At 34.5% G+C, this 19,028-nt stretch overlaps 2 protein-coding genes across 6 annotated transcripts; both read right to left on the bottom strand.

Moving 5' to 3' along the window:
* Window positions 1–6,205: 6,205 nt before the first annotated feature.
* LOC114178476 (chromatin-remodeling complex subunit) lies at window positions 6,206–9,282 on the bottom strand. Of its 2 annotated transcripts, XM_028064417.2 has the most exons (4): window positions 9,042–9,282; window positions 7,547–7,727; window positions 6,860–6,927; window positions 6,206–6,491 (listed from the first exon to the last, which is right to left on the bottom strand). In XM_028064417.2, the coding sequence occupies exons 2-4, from the start codon at window positions 7,719–7,721 to the stop codon at window positions 6,360–6,362; spliced, it is 375 nt and encodes a 124-aa protein (XP_027920218.1). In that variant the 5' UTR covers window positions 7,722–7,727; window positions 9,042–9,282; the 3' UTR covers window positions 6,206–6,359. The 2 variants fall into 2 exon arrangements, with proteins under 2 accessions (XP_027920218.1, XP_027920210.1); XM_028064409.2 differs by lacking the exon at window positions 9,042–9,282 and having other exon boundaries at window positions 7,547–7,754.
* A 1,294-nt stretch (window positions 9,283–10,576) lies between these two features.
* On the bottom strand, window positions 10,577–17,090 carry LOC114187145 (putative glycerol-3-phosphate dehydrogenase [NAD(+)] 1, cytosolic). 4 transcript variants are annotated; one of them, XR_003605196.2, is made up of 6 exons: window positions 15,898–17,090; window positions 14,258–14,479; window positions 13,433–13,680; window positions 12,284–12,655; window positions 11,447–12,204; window positions 11,086–11,223 (listed from the first exon to the last, which is right to left on the bottom strand). XR_003605196.2 is itself a non-coding variant. In XM_028075291.2 (5 exons), exons 1-5 carry the CDS (start codon window positions 16,547–16,549, stop codon window positions 10,847–10,849), a joined length of 1,389 nt encoding a protein of 462 aa, XP_027931092.1. In that variant the 5' UTR covers window positions 16,550–17,081; the 3' UTR covers window positions 10,577–10,846. The 4 variants fall into 4 exon arrangements, 2 of the variants coding, with proteins under 2 accessions (XP_027931092.1, XP_027931108.1); XM_028075291.2 differs by lacking the exons at window positions 11,447–12,204; window positions 12,284–12,655 and adding an exon at window positions 10,577–10,973 and having other exon boundaries at window positions 11,084–11,223; window positions 15,898–17,081; XR_003605195.2 differs by having other exon boundaries at window positions 11,447–12,655.
* Window positions 17,091–19,028: the final 1,938 nt, after the last annotated feature.

Raw genomic sequence — 19,028 nt, 5'->3', positions numbered from 1 at the left:
TTCTTGCTTCATATTCAAATCTACTAACACTTTTCTTCACCATAAAGCTTGATTTACAACAATAATAATTGTAGTGAATTCATATTTTGTTGTAGATTGTGCCACCATATTTTGGTTTTGGTAGCACCATGAGAATATGTATGATCTAAACAAGCAGTAGCTTGCAGTGCTCTTCAGGTAATCAAGAGAACCTCCCTAGTCACTATTAGAGTATCCTTGCAATACATATTTTTGATGTGAAAAATTAGTTCCAAAATTTAATGTCACTTTCACATTCCTTAGGTCTCTTTTAGCATCAGTGGTTCAATTGCATAATTGGTAAACATAGATAATAGACTTATTAAATGTAAGATATCAGCTCTAGTAGTCGTTAAGCACATTAAGCAACTAACTAGACTTCTGTAAAATGTTTCATCAATTGGTTCAACTTCTTCTTTCGCTCAACTTCTCCTTCTAGCACATTGGAGTATACACTACAAGAACAACAATATTTATCGACGGATATAAATCGATGGTGTTGACAAAAAGAAGAAGATGAACATCTTCCTCCAATTAAAAGTTTTGATGATGATGATGACTTATGAAGAAGTATGGAAGACTTGATGATGATGTGCATAGAAAAATGTTAAAGACTTAAAAGAATGCTTTGATTTAAGAGATACATTGAAGACTTAGGGGTTTAGTTGTTTAGGTCTTGTAATTTGTGTATGTTATTTAAAATAATTAAATTAGTATGTCAAGAGTCAAGAAGGCAAAACCCAAGTAGTAGAACACCAAGAGAATTTTATTTATCTGCAGAACTTACTAGAATAATCAATTATTCTTAGTGATAATCGATTATCTTAGTTAAAACTGATTTTTGAGCAAAGCCTCTGGAATAATCAATTATCACTGCTGATAATCGATTATCACCTGCTGATAATAGATTATCCTGATTGATAATAGATTTTCACAACAAGAAAAATGTTTTTAGAAAAGTTTTTGTGATAATCGATTATCACTTATGATAATCGATTATCTATGGCAGTTGCGACTTAACTTTTCATATTCTTAACCTAATTTCTAAATAGGCTTCTATAAATAGAGTGGTAGGCTTTCATTATCAAGACACAGAAGTTAGAGAAGTCTGAGTACTTGACAACTCTCTGTGGGAAGACTTTGAAAAAACCTAGTGTGGGTAGAGCGATAACTTTCATCAAGTGGGATCTTGAGTGATTGAGTGTTGCTGTTGTTGCTAGAAGAAGCCAATCATCCTTTGTGTGATTCAAGGAAGGTGTTTTCATCCCTTGTGGATTTCAAGGGAGGTGTCTTCATCTCTTGTGTGATTCAAGAGAAGTGTTTTCTAAACCCTAATATTTCTTATCATTGATTGTAACTTTGGTTTATTTTAGTGATTGAGTTAATCTCGTTTTTGAGAGATTAACAACTGGACGTAGGGTCTTTTGATCCGAACCAGTATAAATACTTTGTACAATTTTCTCTTTTCTACTCTCTTTATTTTATTGTGTTTATTAAAATAAAGGAAATAATTTTAATTGATCTTTGATATTAAAAGGAAGAATTTTAAAAGCACAATTTTTATTAAGAACCCAATTCACCCTCCTATTGGTTTTTGTCCAAACGCTTAAACACTCCAGTTACCAATGGATTATTCTATTAAAATTTATTGACAGATTCTTCCATCAGTAATGTTATTCATTTGAAAAGGTACTGCTTATCCGTTAGTAATTCCGTTGGTAACTTTCAGTCTGAATTACCGAATGACTTATTTCGTTAGTAATTAGATGAACAATATTAAATTTGATTTCATTTTCCCCTTCGTTTTTCATTTGCTCCCAAAAACCACACTCTCCCTCATAGTAAAGCAAGCGCGACATAAAACCTCCCTCACTAATTCCTTCCGTTGGTCATGGCGCACGTCCTCCGGTGTCCGATTTCGCTCTCCTCCAGTGACCCCATTGCAATTTCTCTTCTACTTTCGAGAGTCTTTGGTTGAATGAGAGTTGTTGTCGATGGAGATTGCCATATTTGGCGTCACTCTGGTTGTTTCACAGGCTTAGGTAATGTTGTGAATTGGGTATGAACCATGTTTTGTGAAATAGTTTTGTTTTCTAATTTCTTATTTAGGTTTTAGATGTAGACAAGGGAGAGAGGCTTGAGAGTTGATATGGACGCGATGCCAAAGTGGATATAGTTCAATTTGTTCCATTTCTAGAGGTTGAAAGTAAATGTCATTTATGGAGGTTTTAGGGCCCTGTTTCTGTATCCAATTATATGCTTTGCAAAGCATTAATATTTGGTGAATGATGGCTGAGATATCAAACTAATTGCAAATTTATTCACTTGCAGGTGGATTTTCAGTTGTTCAACCATTGATCATTGTACAATTTATTGGTCCTTTTTTGTTGTTTAGTGAACGAATTCAGCTAAAGGGTTGAGGAGCTATTGCTTTGTGCTAACAACTCAAGAAAGGTTTGCTTGCTACCTTTATTCCAACCTAATTTGAATTACTATTTATAATTGTAAATAATATTTTTGCACTTCTGTTTTAGGTGCCCTTTTTGCAACTGCATCTAAGATTGGGTGTGGTGTGATTTAGTTGGTTCAACATCAAGAGGTATGGGTATAATTGACATTGCTCATAAAATTTATGCATTTGTGACATCTTGTAATAAAGTGATAGCTATCTTTCACTCTAACATTATTTACATATGCTTGTCTAGACTCATGATTGTGGACTGCTAAGTTAGTACTAACTTAAGGAATTTTTTATTTCTTACTTTCTTGTTCTGGAAATGGTTATGGAAAAGTTTATCCAAAGTGGTCCCAAATCTAGTATTTGTATTGGTTTTAGTTATGCATATTTGTAAAGTATGTTCCATGTTCAGCTGGGAATAGGGACTTGGCTTTAAGTTTAATCTTTGATTAAGCTACTAGCATGTAACAATCATGTTTAAGTTGGCTACATTAATTTTATTTATTATAATTTTAAGAAAAGTGGTTTGTACCAAACTTATGTATATACAAAATGTGATAACATTAGCATATCTTATGAAGCATGGCTTGGCGGACCAGTGTAATATAGGTGGATGTATCCATTTGAAAGGTGATATGATTACTATATTTTGTATATCTTGTTATTGTCCTTCCTTAATGTATTCCTTTTCTTCATATAGATTTATAGGGGAATCAAAACGTTGTGTAAAAAATAAAGCAGAGTAGAAGGATCAATTTGTGCAGCTTACTTGCATCATGAGACCACATACTTTTGTTCTCATTATTTTAAGAACTTCAAGTTGGTACCGAGCAATCATAAGAATGAAACACAATGGCAAAGTGAAACATCTGAATCAACATTATCAGTGTTTCAACAAGTTGGTCATCACACATGCAAGGAGTGCATTAATTGGTTAACTGATGTTGAATTCAACTATGTTTATGTGCATGTCTTGATCAATTGCACTGAAGTTAAATCTTACCTTGAGTATATTCTAATCTTGTTTTGTAAAACGTAACCGGTATTGTAATGATTCTAAGCAACTTGTATCCTTTTAACAGTTTATGCCTTGTGGCTGAACAAATACCTCAAGCAAATGCTTCTACCAACATACACTCAAAGTTCCCTTATTGGTTCAGAAATGAAGTAAGTATGGTCCTGTTAATTAATGAAACCTTTGTTATAAAACTTGATGTAACTCTCCATTGGCACATCTTTGTAGGTTTATAATGAGTCATTAAGTCTTAGAAATCAAGAGCTAAGGGATTTGGCAAATTAGCCCATGAGATGCATCATAGAATGGCACACATACTTTGTCAATGGGTACAAGTTCCACACCAAAGCATGGTCTAACGAAAAGAAGACAATTAATTGTGGTGTGTACGTCAAGGACCTCACCGAGAGTGGTTATAATGATTTTTATGGGACAATTCTTAAAATATATGAGTTAAAGTACAACACTTGTACTTCTCCAAAGAGAGTATTTGTTTTTTTATTGTGAATGGTTTTATCCTTCTAGAAGAGGTACAAGAGTGGATCTTAAGTATAATATTGTTGAACTTCAAATGAGTTTAAGATACCAACCATTTGATCCATTCATTCTAGTAAACAATGTTAGACAAGTTTATTATGTGTCATATCAAACATTTCGCATCGACAAACGTGGATGGTGTGTTGCAAGAAGAAGAAGAAGAATTGTGTGTAATTGCCAAATCTATATGTGGTATTGGAATGTTGAATTGGCAAGTTTGATTGTGTTGAATTGGCAGGTCTGATTGTGTTGAATTGGAAGGTCTGGTTGTGTTTGATTGTAAGTGGTAATGGAAAAAATAAAACTGATTTCGCTGCTAGTCTAGTTGTATCTAATTTGGCAACAGGAGAAAAATTTTCATAAAAATTAACATTGAAAATTTGAGCATACCCTTTTACAACAAGTCTATTTTTATGCTTGATGATTAAGCCATTAGGATTTGACTTGGTTTTAAATACCCACTTCACATCAATCACTTTTCTATTTGTGGGTCTTCTCACCAACTTTCATGTTTCATTTTTTTTTCAATCATTAAGAGTTCTTCTTTTATTGTTGTAATCCATTTTGTACCCTTTTCTACTTCCAAAAAATGTGTTGGTTCAAGCACAACCACGTTACATCTTTGGTAGATATTAGCAAATGATCATACCTCTAATAAAATGCCATTTACTAGCTCATTTTTATCAAGTTGAGATTTTGAAACTTGATCAGCAAATTCAACTACTTGTTTTTCATTCCAATCCTACATATCATTCTCCATGAAATGAACATCTCTACTTATCAAAATTTTCCTGATGTTTGGTTGAAAAACTTGTAAGCTTTAAGCATTGTGAAACTGTGATCATAATGATTTATTTTATGGTGATGTTACTTTAGTGTATGCATTGGACTATGGATTCAAGTAAGGTGACATTCTGAAACTCTAAGAATCATTCACACTCAATTAGAGTAGAATGGTTCATGTGGTGAGGGTAGTAGGAGGTCTTAGTATGTGGCAGGATAATGGCCCTAAATGATGATGGATTAACCTTGTGTGTGGTAAGGTAAAACTCATTGGCAATGGTTCTGCAGACCAATAGAGGCTACCACAAGTGCAAGTCTCCAGTGATTTTGATTCCAAATGCATGTATCCAAATAATTGAGTTTAGTGTCAATTGTCTGTGCAATTATGTGAATTACTGTAGTTTGTCTATGTATGACTAGTAATTGATATGTTTTAATGATGGCCTTAGGATTTCTCTTTTCTATACTAGCTTACCCTTGCATTATGTGGTCTTGTGTTGCTTTCTTATTTTGCGATGATCAAAATTTTGGTGAGAGCAAATGAAGATGTAGGCTTAGAGACGCCTCTAAAGGATGGGAAGTCTATACTTAGAGTTGAGATTGCAACAGATGTATGAGTAATTGGTGCGTAGGTTTGATGTTGTTGTATAAACGATATATTTCTATAGTCTGCACTAGGGAAGGACTATACTAATATACTTTTTATATTGTTAATCTGCTTTTAAATATTATTATGAATGTTTTATTTTATTAGTTTTATACTACTAAAATGATATGTTACACATTTTATATCATAATATTTTCCAGTACTTCATAGAAAATATAATTATTATAGTTATTTCATTAATAATTACAAAATGTCATTTTTTTTCTTTATTACTACTTCAAGTACTTCAAAAAAAATTATAAAAACAATAAAATGATGTGTCATTGTGAATTAGGTTCTCTTGGAATGAATTGTGTTGGAAATACAACCAAAATTTCGAGATCATACCTTGTATGATATATGGCTAAAAATAAAGAGCTCTTTAAAGATAATTTCCGAAGTCTCTTTACATCACTTGATTATGAGTAAAATTAATAAATATTATGCACACAATATACTACTAAAAAAAAGGGTGTCAAACTAAACTTGCCATTGTCAGAGTTTTTCATTGAGTAGAAAATATTACCGATTTACTCATTTTTAATATAGTCGATTCATGTCTTGTAAGGTGAAACTTCACTCTTTTCACTCTGCACTCCTTTTCACTTCCTTTTATCTTCGTGTAAATTTATATAAATTCCAAATACAATTTATATACTTAAAAAATATTTATTTTATATATTTCAATGATATTATGATCATTTAAATAAATATTTATCCTTTGTAGAACACAGATCAAAATACTAGATTGGGTAAATGCAGCATGTTTCATTCGTTGGCCAACCGCCAATGTTATCTGTCACAAATCTTGCAATACAAAGTGGTGACAGATTGACACTAGACCAGTTGAGAGAATGCCGTGATAGTAAGACTCATTCACATTCTAAAGATTTCATTCACAACTACTTAAGAACGATTGCTGCGTTCCTTAGAGCTAGGTATCTTTGAACATACTCATTAGGAAGAGATCTGATGATTTTGAAAACCTCCGTATTTGCGTACCGAAGATTAGTTCTAGGATCATGGTAAGGTGCCTGCAGCATAAAAAATTATAATTAATTAAACAGAGGTAAAAGCACATTCCACGCCAATGTATATATGCATAAATTCTTGAGTTAGCATGCAGCCAGGTCAATTAACAAGCTGCTCAAATGAATACTAGAGTATGAGATCGCAATTTGACAACTTACAAAAAAGAAATAGATAAGACATCGAATATTTTCACAAATTCTGTAGAAGGCAGTTGAGTCTTTTTACATATATACTAAGTAAACTACTGCATACAAGAAGAACTGTCCTTTAAGTCTTAGGGTAAAATCTTTTATTGCAAACACCAAATGGGCTACCAGTAATGATCCATCAGATCATATAATTGTAATTCAAAAAGAATATCACAACATACCTCAAAGCCAGTAATATCACAAATTTTCTTGCAGGGATGCATAGATGGAGGTGACTCAATATTCACATCTGCAAGATAATCCAAATTAAAAATATATAATTAAAATTCGTTGGCAAGGATGGCACACGTAAGTGGCAAACATACATACAAATAGCCAATATTGAAATACATTACATAGCCTCTGAAGAAACAAGACCTAAGTTGAATTCAAAGAGAGATTTAAGTAAACTGAAAGAATTTGCATTAGTACATTTGTTAAAGTACAAATACATGTATTTACATAAACTTAGTAGCTTGCACAGACTAGAAGATAGAGAATGAGAGAATATACAATAAACTGAACTGTTATTTTTCTATTCAGTTTGATCAGATTTCAAAGGGAGTATTTATGGGATGAAACTAACTCTAAGCTGTCATTACCGACTGAGGTAGTACTAGGCTGCCTGAAAGTCTATTATACTAACAGTGAGGTCCATACCGTATGTTCCATATCACAGTTCAACATAACTGACTAATAGAATAGCTTGAAAACACCAACCTATGCTGATTAGAGTGCTCAGTATAACTGAAGTGATTAGGACTGTAAACTATTTTATATTCAATCATTGATAATTTTTCATATTTTTTGCAACGAAAACAACTAAATTGATTCCTAGGAAAGTACAGACAGAGGGAATAATAGCTCACAATTGGGTTCATCAGGAGGGTAGTTCTGGTAATTCTCAGCTTGAATTATCTGCTTCAGATGTTTCCAGTGCCTGCCCCTGGCTTGGCCTTTAGGATATTTCTCGTACATTTGAACTTTCTTAAAACTAAGATAGCTTGGCAACACAAGCTCTGCATCCACCACTTCTGTCTCCATTTTACCCTTCATTAACATAGTAAACAAACTCTCATCATTAACTGCTTTCTTTTGAAACATTATAAAAAATAACATAGCATCAAAGAATCCTAAAATCACAAGGTCTTAAAAGCAAAGCACCATAGATGTCAACAACCTTTACAGGGAAGTTTTGAACTAGAATATAAAACCAAACCAAAATAAACTGTCAAAATAGTTTGGTTTGGAAAATAATCTAGTTTTTGGTGAATGGTTTAGGTTCAGAACCAGCTATAGGTCAGTTTAAAACAAAGTCAAAACCAGTTTATAACCTGAGAAAACGGGGTGTTCCAAGTGAAAACAAGTTGTGAACTAGCAAAAAGAATATTTCGGACCTGTTAGGTATAGTTGTAAGTTTCATGTTTCAAAAAATAATATTTCAAAACAAGACCCGTTCAAGTAAAATAGAGCTGAGTTGGATATTTTACTGAACTTTAAAACAATACAAAAGTACTGGTTTATTATTCGTATTCTTTTACATTTTCCTTCTTAATGTCCAAATCTCTCAATCCCTTCTCCAAACCCCATTTTCCCTCACTCTTTGATTTCCCATTCGAGGGCAGAGACGGCTTCGCGAACTCAGAAATAAAAAACCTTTATGATTTTCTAACTTTGCATTTAAAACTCCAGGGGACTACTCACCAATCGATTTGGTACTACGAGTTTATGTTAAACAGTAGGAAACCAAAGAACCAAACCTCGCCGATTAGGTGAAAAATAGGGAGGATATAGGTAAGGCTCTGAGAAGCTGAAGACTAACAACAACATTTTAAAAAATGAAAAGCAAAAAAGGTTGGAAGTGAAAATTCAGTTAAAACTAGGTCTGGTTTTTCATATTTCCAAAAGATACCATGCTGAACAGCGCCTTGGTCATTCCTGTGCAAAGGGGTTTTCTTAGTCTTATCCCTATAAATGCAATGCAATCGATCAAAATTATCTTCAACCAGACGATCTTTTCTAATAAATTGTAAGCCAAAAAAACCGCCATCTACATGGTTTAAGCCAAGGAGAACAAAATATATAGGTGAGTGTGAATTTTGTGGGTCTTGACAGTGTCAACATAAAACTTGAAACAGCAGAATAAAATTAATAAAAAAGAAATGCATATAACAACATTCATGAAATTAAAAAAGACAAAGAGAGAACTAAATTCTGAAATCTTGAAAAAGCGAAGCTCAAGAATATTGAACATATGAAGAACAAGAAAAGTCACACTGAGAACAAGAAGTGAGAAAACAAATAAACGAGAAAAGACGATTAGAAATGGAAGGAAGAAGAGGACTGAAAATTAAAAGAAGAAACCTGTTATGGGTCACCGGAAAAGCTTGCCGGAGAAAATAGAGCCGCAACAGCTCAGGTGGTAACCAGAAATGGTTCACCGGTTGGTTCAGAAGAGAGAAGAGGTGTGAAACCCTAGCTTTTCCACTGTAACACTTTCACGAAACTAACGACACAGAAAGAGAAAATGCGTGGTTCACGGATGATAATACAGAACCGTCGTCCACCCCCAAAAGCTCTGCAAGGCAATGACTGTTATTTTAATATTACTTTTATTTAAAAGATATATTGCAAAATATTATATATATATATATATATATATATATATATATATGTATATAATTAAAACCAATATGAATATTGAATTTTAAGACCTATTAAATTGAATAATATAATAAAAAAATGCGAACACAATAGCGAACTGTACTTGATAGTTACTGTAGTTTTAATATTATTACTATGTAAGAATAATAGAACTTTTTTGTTAGAAAAACCTTTTTTGAAATATTATACCCAAATAAAATCAGTGTCAGAGGTTTTGGGAAAAATCTTTTAAATTAATTTTATTCATTAGTTTAATTATTTTATATGCTAGAAATAGTTTTTTTTATTTGTGTACTTCTAAAATAATAATTATTTATTTAAAAGATACTATAAATTAATATTAAAAAATTTAATGATACCTTAAAATCAATAAATTACTAAATTTGTTATTAGTAATTTAAAAATTGACGTAAACATTGTGTCATTGTTTTAGTTAAGTTGTCTTAAATTAGTTTATTAAACGCCCTTGAACCTGTCTTTTAAATAGATAGAACTTTCTTTTTGCGCCTTTATTTTTTTATATTACAATATTTTCAATAATGGAATCTAGCGGTATTATATTGATTTATTTGCAAGAGCTTATAAACTAAGAGTTAAAATTTAAAAAGAAAAAGAAAAAAAACACAGTTTTTATAGAAAGTAAATCACATAAGTAACGCGTTGACAACTTTTAAGATTATGTTTGAGTAACTTCTTTTTGTGATTGTAATTGCTCTCTACACCCAAATATTAAAATTTATTAGTGTGAAAACATGGATATTTTTTGAGATGATTTTGGTCTCTACTAAGAATTACCTTGATAGATGATCCAAGTTATTTGATTGGGATTATTTGGGTTCAAAATTCCACAAAACAATTGTTTCGAAAGTTACTTGCAATTTGTAGTCTATTCACATTTGTAAATTTGTTATTTTGTTTAGTTCTACATTTTTTTCATTTTTATTCTCTAAATATACTAATTTATTTTCAGCCTTTAAAATTATATTACTTTTTACTTTTGCATCAATAATGTATTTACGATGGAAAAGTTTCCTAATTGCCAGCATTTCCAATCCCCGTTGTTTTTGTTTTTTAAAGTTAATACATTGTAAATTATTCTACAATCAACTAATTAAAATCAGTTTACATATTTTTTTTAAAATTAGTTATTACTAAAAGGATAACATTATTATCATGCACGAAAAATCATTATCGAGCTAAAGCTTATGAGAAAAAAATGAAAAAAAAAACTGATATTTTTACAAGCACCATTACCAAATCCCAAAATTTACTTGCTCTCTCACCCATGATGAGATTGTGAAAGTATCTGAGATCACTGTTCCGATGTACTTTTCATCATCCCAATCAATGAGTTAAACTGCAGTTTGAAGCTTGTCAACATAAAAATTAAACAGTGCGTTTGATTTGTTGCTCAAAAAGACGTTGAACATCAACCCAACATTTTCTCCCTGTTCAGATGTTCAGAAAAAAAGCTGTTTAATTTGATGATTGAAATCGAGCATGCACTAAAGCTTATGACCAAGAAGAGATGGCCTATAAAACACATGGCTTTGCGCAATCTCAATGCGGTCACGGGGATCATTCGTGGTTTCATCTCTTAATGCTTGAAGAATGGCCTGGGTTGGATATTCCCTGCAGATCAAGGTCAAAAACCAGTGAAAAAGCTAGTTTAAATAATTGAATTCTGTTCTCACATTTTTCTTTCATGCAAAGGTGAAAAATGAGGTACCAATATGCGTTACCTTGCTATCAAAATTCTGTATAACACCTTCAAGATGGGACAAAGCTCCACTGGGGCTACATGCTTGTTTTCTTCAGGATTTAGGACGTTTAAGCTGGAGTGACTAAGTAGCTCATAGAAGGCCCTAACAGCAGAAACTCCCTAACATGCAAACCAGGGTAATTATTCACAAACAGCAATGTCCAAACTTTAAGAAGAAAAAACTAAGTTTTATTATTTTCATTTCTTGACTAAAAATATTACACATAAATAGAAAGGGCTGAAAAAAGGATAAAAGTCTTTCAACAATAAAATCTGAAAATAACTTCAGAACTTCGCTATTTTATAATTATTCTTTCCTAAAATAGAATAGCAAGTATTTCACCTAAAATCCGACACCTCCCTCCAGTCGGAGCATAGGTCTAACACGTCCAACTTGCTTACAAATTATTCAAAACTAGGCTTGGGAAGCACTTTGGTGAAAACACCTGATATTTGTTTGTTAGAGGTAACAAATGACAACCAAATAGCTCCAATCTTCTGCTTGATGAAGTGTGACTTCCTTGACATTTGTATATGGGCATCCGAAACTCTTGAAGAGTTATTTTCAGCAAAGCATATCACACATCCCACTAGCCAAGCTCTATATTCTTGCTTCTGACAAATTCCTTGCTACAACATTTTGCTTCTTATTTTGCACCGGATTTTCCCAAACATATGTACAATATCCAGAAGTGAATCTCCTATTAGTTACTAAGCCTATCCAATGTGCATGAGTATATACCTCTATATTCTGTTATGGAGTCTTCTGAAAGAATAAACGCTTGCCTGGAGTAAATATCAAGTATCTAAGGATCTCATATACTGCTTCATGATGCCTTTGAGATGATGAATGTATAACTATATATCTTTCCTTCTTATCATAAAGCTTATGATTGGGATCATTTGGAGTGTCTACTGGTCCACATCACTCATTCTTGCTTCCTTAAGAAGATCAAGAACATACTTCTTTGTGACACCATAATCCTCTGTTTTAAATGAGTAACCTCCATACCGAGGAAATACATAAAGGATCCTAGGTCCTTGTTTTCAAATGTTTTTGACATGATGTCTTCATGCAGTTCATTTCAAACACATGATCTCCTACAAGAATTATATTATCAGCCACATATACTGTTAATATGGATATCTTGTAAATGTTCGAAGAACATTGTGTGATCACCTTGGCGTTGTGCGTACCCATGACTTTGAAGTAAACTCGGTGAATTTCTCAAACCAAGCCCCTGGTGACCGTTTTAACCCATTACCAGCTTGCACACTTTTGTGCCAAACTTCTCTCCGTATCCTGGAGGGGCTTCCATATATACTCTTTCATTAAATCTCCATTGAGAAAGGTATTTTTGACATCTAATTGTCCTAGGGACCAGTCAAAAGTGGCTGCAAGAGATAAAAGAACTCTAACGGAGTTTGGCTCAGCAACAGGGCTCAGAGTAATCAATGCCATATGTGAGTGCGTGAACCCTTCTGCTTAGTAACTAATTGTAAACACCCATTTGCAATCTATAGTTAGTTGGCTTCCCTCCTTGTTGGTGAACTAGGACAATTAAGCAGTAAAACTTTATTTCCTCCACTGAGAATCATCAGAAGATATTACACATAAATAGAAGACTAAGGGCTGAAAAAAGGAAATTAATAAAATCTGGAATCTCCTCTTTAAGCAGATCTCTAGGATATTAAAAAAGGAAAAAAATCCTTCAACAATAAAATCTGAAAATAATTTCAAGTCTTCCCTATAGTCTGAAATAATAATTTCAGATCTTTGCTATTTTATAATTACTCTTTCAAAACTAGAATAGCAAGTATTTATCCTAAATAGCCGACAAAATCTTTTAGTTTATGAAGCAAGATTATTACATTTTCCCTTCACGTTTTTTCTTCTGTAAGTGCTTATAAAGCTTGTCCAATAGAGCCTTAGTTCAAATTTAAATTTTATTCATTTTCAGTTCCTAGTTTTAACAAAAAATCAATGTATTTTGTCCCTCACCAGTCATGAAGGACTAGAGGCACGTAATTTTTCAATTATTACGGTTTTAAGAAAATTAAATAAGGTTTTATATTGTTATTACCATAGCAGTTGCGGTTTTATTGCAATCCTTGAAATTGTAAAAAATGCAGCTTATGCGGCCACCAATCCTAGTCATAGACTTTTTTTAAAACCTTAGAGATTATTTAAAGAAAATAACATAGTTATAGGGATCAAATGTATATTTATGACTAATGACTAATTCTTCCTTCTTTCTTATCTGACAGCATGACAACCATTATCCCCAACTCACAAACATGTTGAAATTTGAATGTACAAAATCTATACCTGAATCATCCCCTTGCCCTTGATATTGTCACCCATTTCAAGATTCAATTCCCCTTTGGCCAACTTCTGTCCATACCATGCATTACGACCTTTCAACAAAGTTACATAAGTATCAGCCAAAAGTGGCCCTGCAAGTTTCTCTGGTTCTTCTGCCAATAGATGAGTGATAAATATCATCTCTGAAGTACAGTGAGCAAAGTATACCGACTTGCTGGTGGCACTTTCATTTGTTAAAGCAGCAACCATTCCTATTAAATAGAAATATCATGAATACAGTTTATTAAATGTGATATATCAAAAGAGGTTGCTCTACCTGACAGAAAATTCATTCAAAGTTCAAAACATTAAGCACCACTCAGAAATATAAATAAACACCTAATATTTAGTCTCTAAGACCTCTCAAGTGATATTAGGCAAAGGTAAATACTCAAGAAGAGTCAAGATGGCAGACACTAGGAATCGAAAAATCTTCTAGTCAAAAAATTGCCACTGGTGTGATGCATCCACTATCTAATGAGAAGGATTTCTAGATATAAATTGTCTTCACAATGCTAAAAAGCACATGATGAATTGCCACTCTTACTTACATCTCTACCCCCGGACCCCACCTTTGCAATACTCAAATCAAATAATAGCAATTCAAGCACGCACTATAACCAACGGGCAAAATCCAACACAGACAATATTTTCCCCTGATGCTCTATCTTCTCAATAAAGCCACAGCGGATATTATCTATTTCCTGCTTAAAGTAGCATTTAGGTACTGCTTCTATGAAGCTGTTCTTTATGATCTATAGAAATGTAAGAAGAAAGTGATGAAATTACCAGCTCCAATAGCATATACATTTTTTAACCCACCCATGATTTCATGGGTAACAAGATCACCATTATCCCACACTATAAAATGAGGCTGCCTCAAAAACTTTGCCAACGGTTTCCTCCATTTTCCTGCCCCACATATCCGAGCATTAGCATATTCTTTGTTGAAAATTTCCGAGGCAATGTTGGGTCCTCCAAGATAAAGAATGTTCTCCAAGGGTACTCCAGCTGCAAGTAAATCAGGCAATGATGGGAATTCGATTAAACATGGATGTCAAGCACCATTACAAAAATAAGCACTCCAGAAAAAATATCAAGATTTTCCCCACAAACAGAAATGTTTCTTCCATTACAAGGTTCAATTACATAATTTTCTATTGAATGCCAAAATGTGACAATGAACAAAAATCAAATATTCAACGTATCAAACATCATTTATAGATGTATATCAAGAACGGAAATCACTTTTTAAATTTTATTAAACATAATCTCAGTATTTTGAGAGAACCAAGCAGATCTCTTAGTCCATGGCTACAGGGCAAGCAGATCTCTTGTCCAATATCACAATATTCTATTTCTAAACAGCTATTGAATTGCACGTCCCAAAATGTGCTTTCTCATTTTCTTTTGCACAACAAATTACTTTCCCATTAACTAAGGATTCAATCCTTCAAATCAATGTTTTAAATACCGGACTGAATAGGTCAAATCAACTAATGAGACCATGAACCAGCCAATTTTTTTATTAAGTAGCAGGAAAATCCACAAAGGAATGTTGCAAACAAGGAAGAAAAACACAAGAATAAAGAAAAGAAGCAAGTGAGACAAAGATTTCCAGTTGTCACTGGGTCTTATGGTTCCCACATCATATTCAAATAGACTCAATATTCTCACCAAGCGTCTAAACATGGACAGAAGGGTAAAAAGAAAACAATTTTCTTATGAACATGGTCAGTCCATTTTTAATCAATAAATATAGGAATGCTGGTACTTTAAAAAGACACAAGAGAAAGGCTATCAATGGTTAAATTCTTCAGGACAATGGACAACCTTTCCATGCTTGTTTCAACTATTCAATACTATGCCTTGGTTGTATTTCATTCCCTTATTCACAAGCGTGTTAGGAAATATTACAATATCCACAGAGAAAATGAAAGAGGATAGATTTTATTCTTACTGAAATATTCAGTACAGTGCACTTTGGATTATATACACTCTACAAAGACTGCATACCAAGTTAAGACTACTGTGCAGCACTAATGTGACAATAAGAAAAACTGTTACAACAAACTGAACCATTGTTGTAACTTCCTGAAAACAGTTACGTAGACAATGATCACCTATAACAAAGACTATCTTAAACACTAACAGGAAATCATATAACTAGGCTTGCCTCCACAAACAAGTAAAAGGTTATAGTGTTTTGGTAGTGCAATAGAGAAACCAAACTAGGAACAGGAAATTGGCTTGGTCGGAACCATACAAATTCAAATAAAACTATTTAAATATGCTAAAAGAGAACTAACTTAGCTTTACATACGTTTTACATTGCCCCGCTGAAATGCAGATAGAAAGAATGGAAACTTTAGAGTGAATGACACTTAATCAATAAAGCAGATAATAAAATAAATGTAAATGTATCTTACTTGCTCGATTGATCATTAGAGTGGGAGTTATAATCCGAGGCTCAGTGCCCAATTCAGCCTCTACACCTTTCGCCAAGGATACAATGACAGGGGCAGTGATTCTCTCTTTCCAGTACTTACTAATTTCCTCAAAGACCTCTAGAGTTTCAGTTGATGGCAAGCCATTAATCACAATATCAGCATCCCACACAGCCTCCTGCAGGTTTGTCACAACCTTCAGAGGGCAAAGAGGGGTATCTATCATATTCAAACAAAACCCATCTTTCAAAATCTCATCCGCATGAAGTGTTCTATCACCTAACCTAGCCTCAACATATTTCAAATACGCACACCTCCTAATGAGCCTCCTCAGTACATCCTCCCTTGAATTGATCACCTTGAACAATTGTTCAGCCGTTGGCCTGTCAACAGCTCTTCCCGGTCTTCTCCATATCCTTATCAAAACCTTTTCTCTCAAACTACCATAAGCTTCCTGCAACATAGCAATAAATACACTGCCCCAAGCACCAGCTCCAACACCAACTATTCTTAATGGATCACCCTCCACTTTCCCAATAAGCTCACGAATCTCATCAACCTTTTCTTCTAAACTACCACCATTTACATTCACAAGAGAAAAATTTGAATGTGCATTCGTAATGCTTCCAACCATCTTCCTTCCAAATATGACACCGATAAACACCTCAATGGTTAAACCCACAAATTCTGACAGATTTGCCAACAAAATCTCTCTATTTTCTAATAACCCCCTAAATCCTTGTAAAAAACCTCATTCAAGATTGCGAGTTCGAACCTTTAACGTCCAATTATAACTAAAACAAACAACCCCGCCAATCACAGCATCCAGTAAAAAACACAGAACTATCTTACAATATATTCAGGAATATCGAACTCGCAATAATGGCAAGATTAAGCGATTATATAACCCTCAATGAGCAACAACAACTAGTTTCTTTCCAGCTCTTCTATCTTCAAAACATGCACAAAGAAAGACAAGCAAGAAACCTCAAATCTAACAGTTTGGTAAACCAATCGAAAGAGAAGTTAACAGAAGAAACAAAGTGGGCGAGTACACCAATGCCTTGTCAATTTGGTTTTGCGTGGAAAGGTGGAATTCAAAACGTGCTTTTGAGTGTCACTTTCTCTGGGAAGGGGAGAAGGGGATTAAGAAAACGCGGATCGTTAGTCAACTCCCACATAAAAAGGGCATGTTTGTCACACCAAAATAATTCCTATTTCACCATACCCAAAACACCAAGGATATGAAATTATTTTATTTAAAAAAAAAAAGTTTATTCATTACTAATCATATTGAGATGAAATTATTTTATTTAAAAAAAAGTTTATTCATTACTAATCATATTGAGAGTAACTTAATTGTTATTATTATATTCTAATCAAATTCTTATCGAAAACTCACAACTTTCTTTCGATATATAATGGGATTTGTAATTTGGCACATGTTCTTGTATGGTAGGAAACCAAACGATCTCAAGAGCCTTCGGTCCTCTTCTTCTTACAACATGTCTCCCTTTCTCGCAACTGACTCTGGTTCACTGTCAAGAGTGGGAGTACCTACAAACACTTTGATGCCTAAGTCAACAATAATTCGATATTCTTTCTATATTATATGAGTTTTTAGATAGATGTCACCTGTCAGTTAGTGAATTGTCCTTTATACTACCTGGCATTATTTCCATCTTTATTGCCTATAGGGCGGTTTCCTTCTCCCATTAAGCACTAAGGAATCTAATCAATACAGTAACTGCCCCCAGGCCTTAACGGTAACCTTTCTACATTCTCATTACTGTCGATTTTCTGAGCTCTTGGACCTGCGTGCTATCTTTGTCATGACTGGGATAAGTCTACCCCTCTGCGCTGCTGGCCCATTACGTATCAGGACCACTGGGCCAAAATGTACCAACCCCTATGGCCGACATCTACCCGGCCTCCAATCCTAAATGTTCTTGCTATCCTGCCAAGTTACAGAACACGCCTTGGCTGAGATGTATCTCACCATTTGGGTCGTGGTGTTCACGGCCACTGGGCCGGGATCTTACCACACCACTTTCTCCTCATCTTCTTCTGCTGACTGTGCCTTACCCTGCACAACCCCCCTTCCTGTCGTGTTCGTGTCTGAGTACATCCCTCCCAGGGTTCCCTATTGTACTTTAATTAATGAGATGTAGAGAGGCTCCCTATACACTAGCCCCCCAGGCTCGTAGTACACAAAGTGAACAAGAGTCTATATGAAAACATTAATGAAAGAGTAATGAGTCGTACGACGGCGCTGCAAAACGAAAATAGGAGTGCAGGGTCTAGAGGTAGAGTGAGAGTAGCGCGGGGCTCGAGATACAAGCCATGATGGCGACATCGGAATCCGTGCATAACCCTTGTACACCTGATACCCTAGGGCTCCTATAAATAGAGGTGAGGGCCCAGAGCGAGAAGGATTTGTGCTCTGAGAAGGGAAGTCCCCCAAGCGAAGAAGTAGCAGCCTCCCCAGGTATGTCATCCCCTTCAGCTTATTGTGCTTCTAGTAGGTGTAGTGAGTCAGACGAGGAGTGGGATATACCCGATTCGTCGAACAGTCTGACATCCCCAGAGGATAGTGACTGTGTTGTAGGGGCCGAGGAATATGCGACCTTACATCAGCCGGGGTATGACTGGGTAGACCCTAGAGTTAAGCTTCCCTTGTCGCGGTTCACCCGATCCGCCGAACTAGCAGCCTGGCGCAAGCGGGCTGATATCATAGCAGATACCGTCGATGAGCGTATTATGAGTGTTGAGCGGGTTAAGAGAGGGGATAGTATGTGCCACGGGTGTGAGGGTCATTCGCATGATTTCTTTTATATGTACGCAACCTTAGTTACCGACTTACATGTTTGCGTGCCGTTTGACGATTTCACGATGGGCGTATTAAGGGTGTTAAATGTAGTTCCTAGTCAATTGCACCCCAACAGTTGGGCTGCCTTGCAATCCTTCAGACTAATTTGCCACGTGCTGCATCTAAAACCATCACCCCAAGTCTTTCTACAGTACTATAGTACCTGGCCAGGGGAACTAGCCAATGGTGGTTGATGCATTTATGCTTGTGCAGGTATCATGGCAGCAGCCGGTGGCTTTGGAAA

This window comes from Vigna unguiculata, chromosome 1 (genome assembly GCF_037176805.1).
Source record: "Vigna unguiculata cultivar grain cowpea cultivar isolate G323 ecotype 2 chromosome 1, ASM3717680v1, whole genome shotgun sequence".
NCBI lineage: Eukaryota > Viridiplantae > Streptophyta > Magnoliopsida > Fabales > Fabaceae > Vigna > Vigna unguiculata.
Note: the sequence above shows the minus strand (reverse complement) of the source record. Positions and strands in the feature narration are given on the sequence as shown.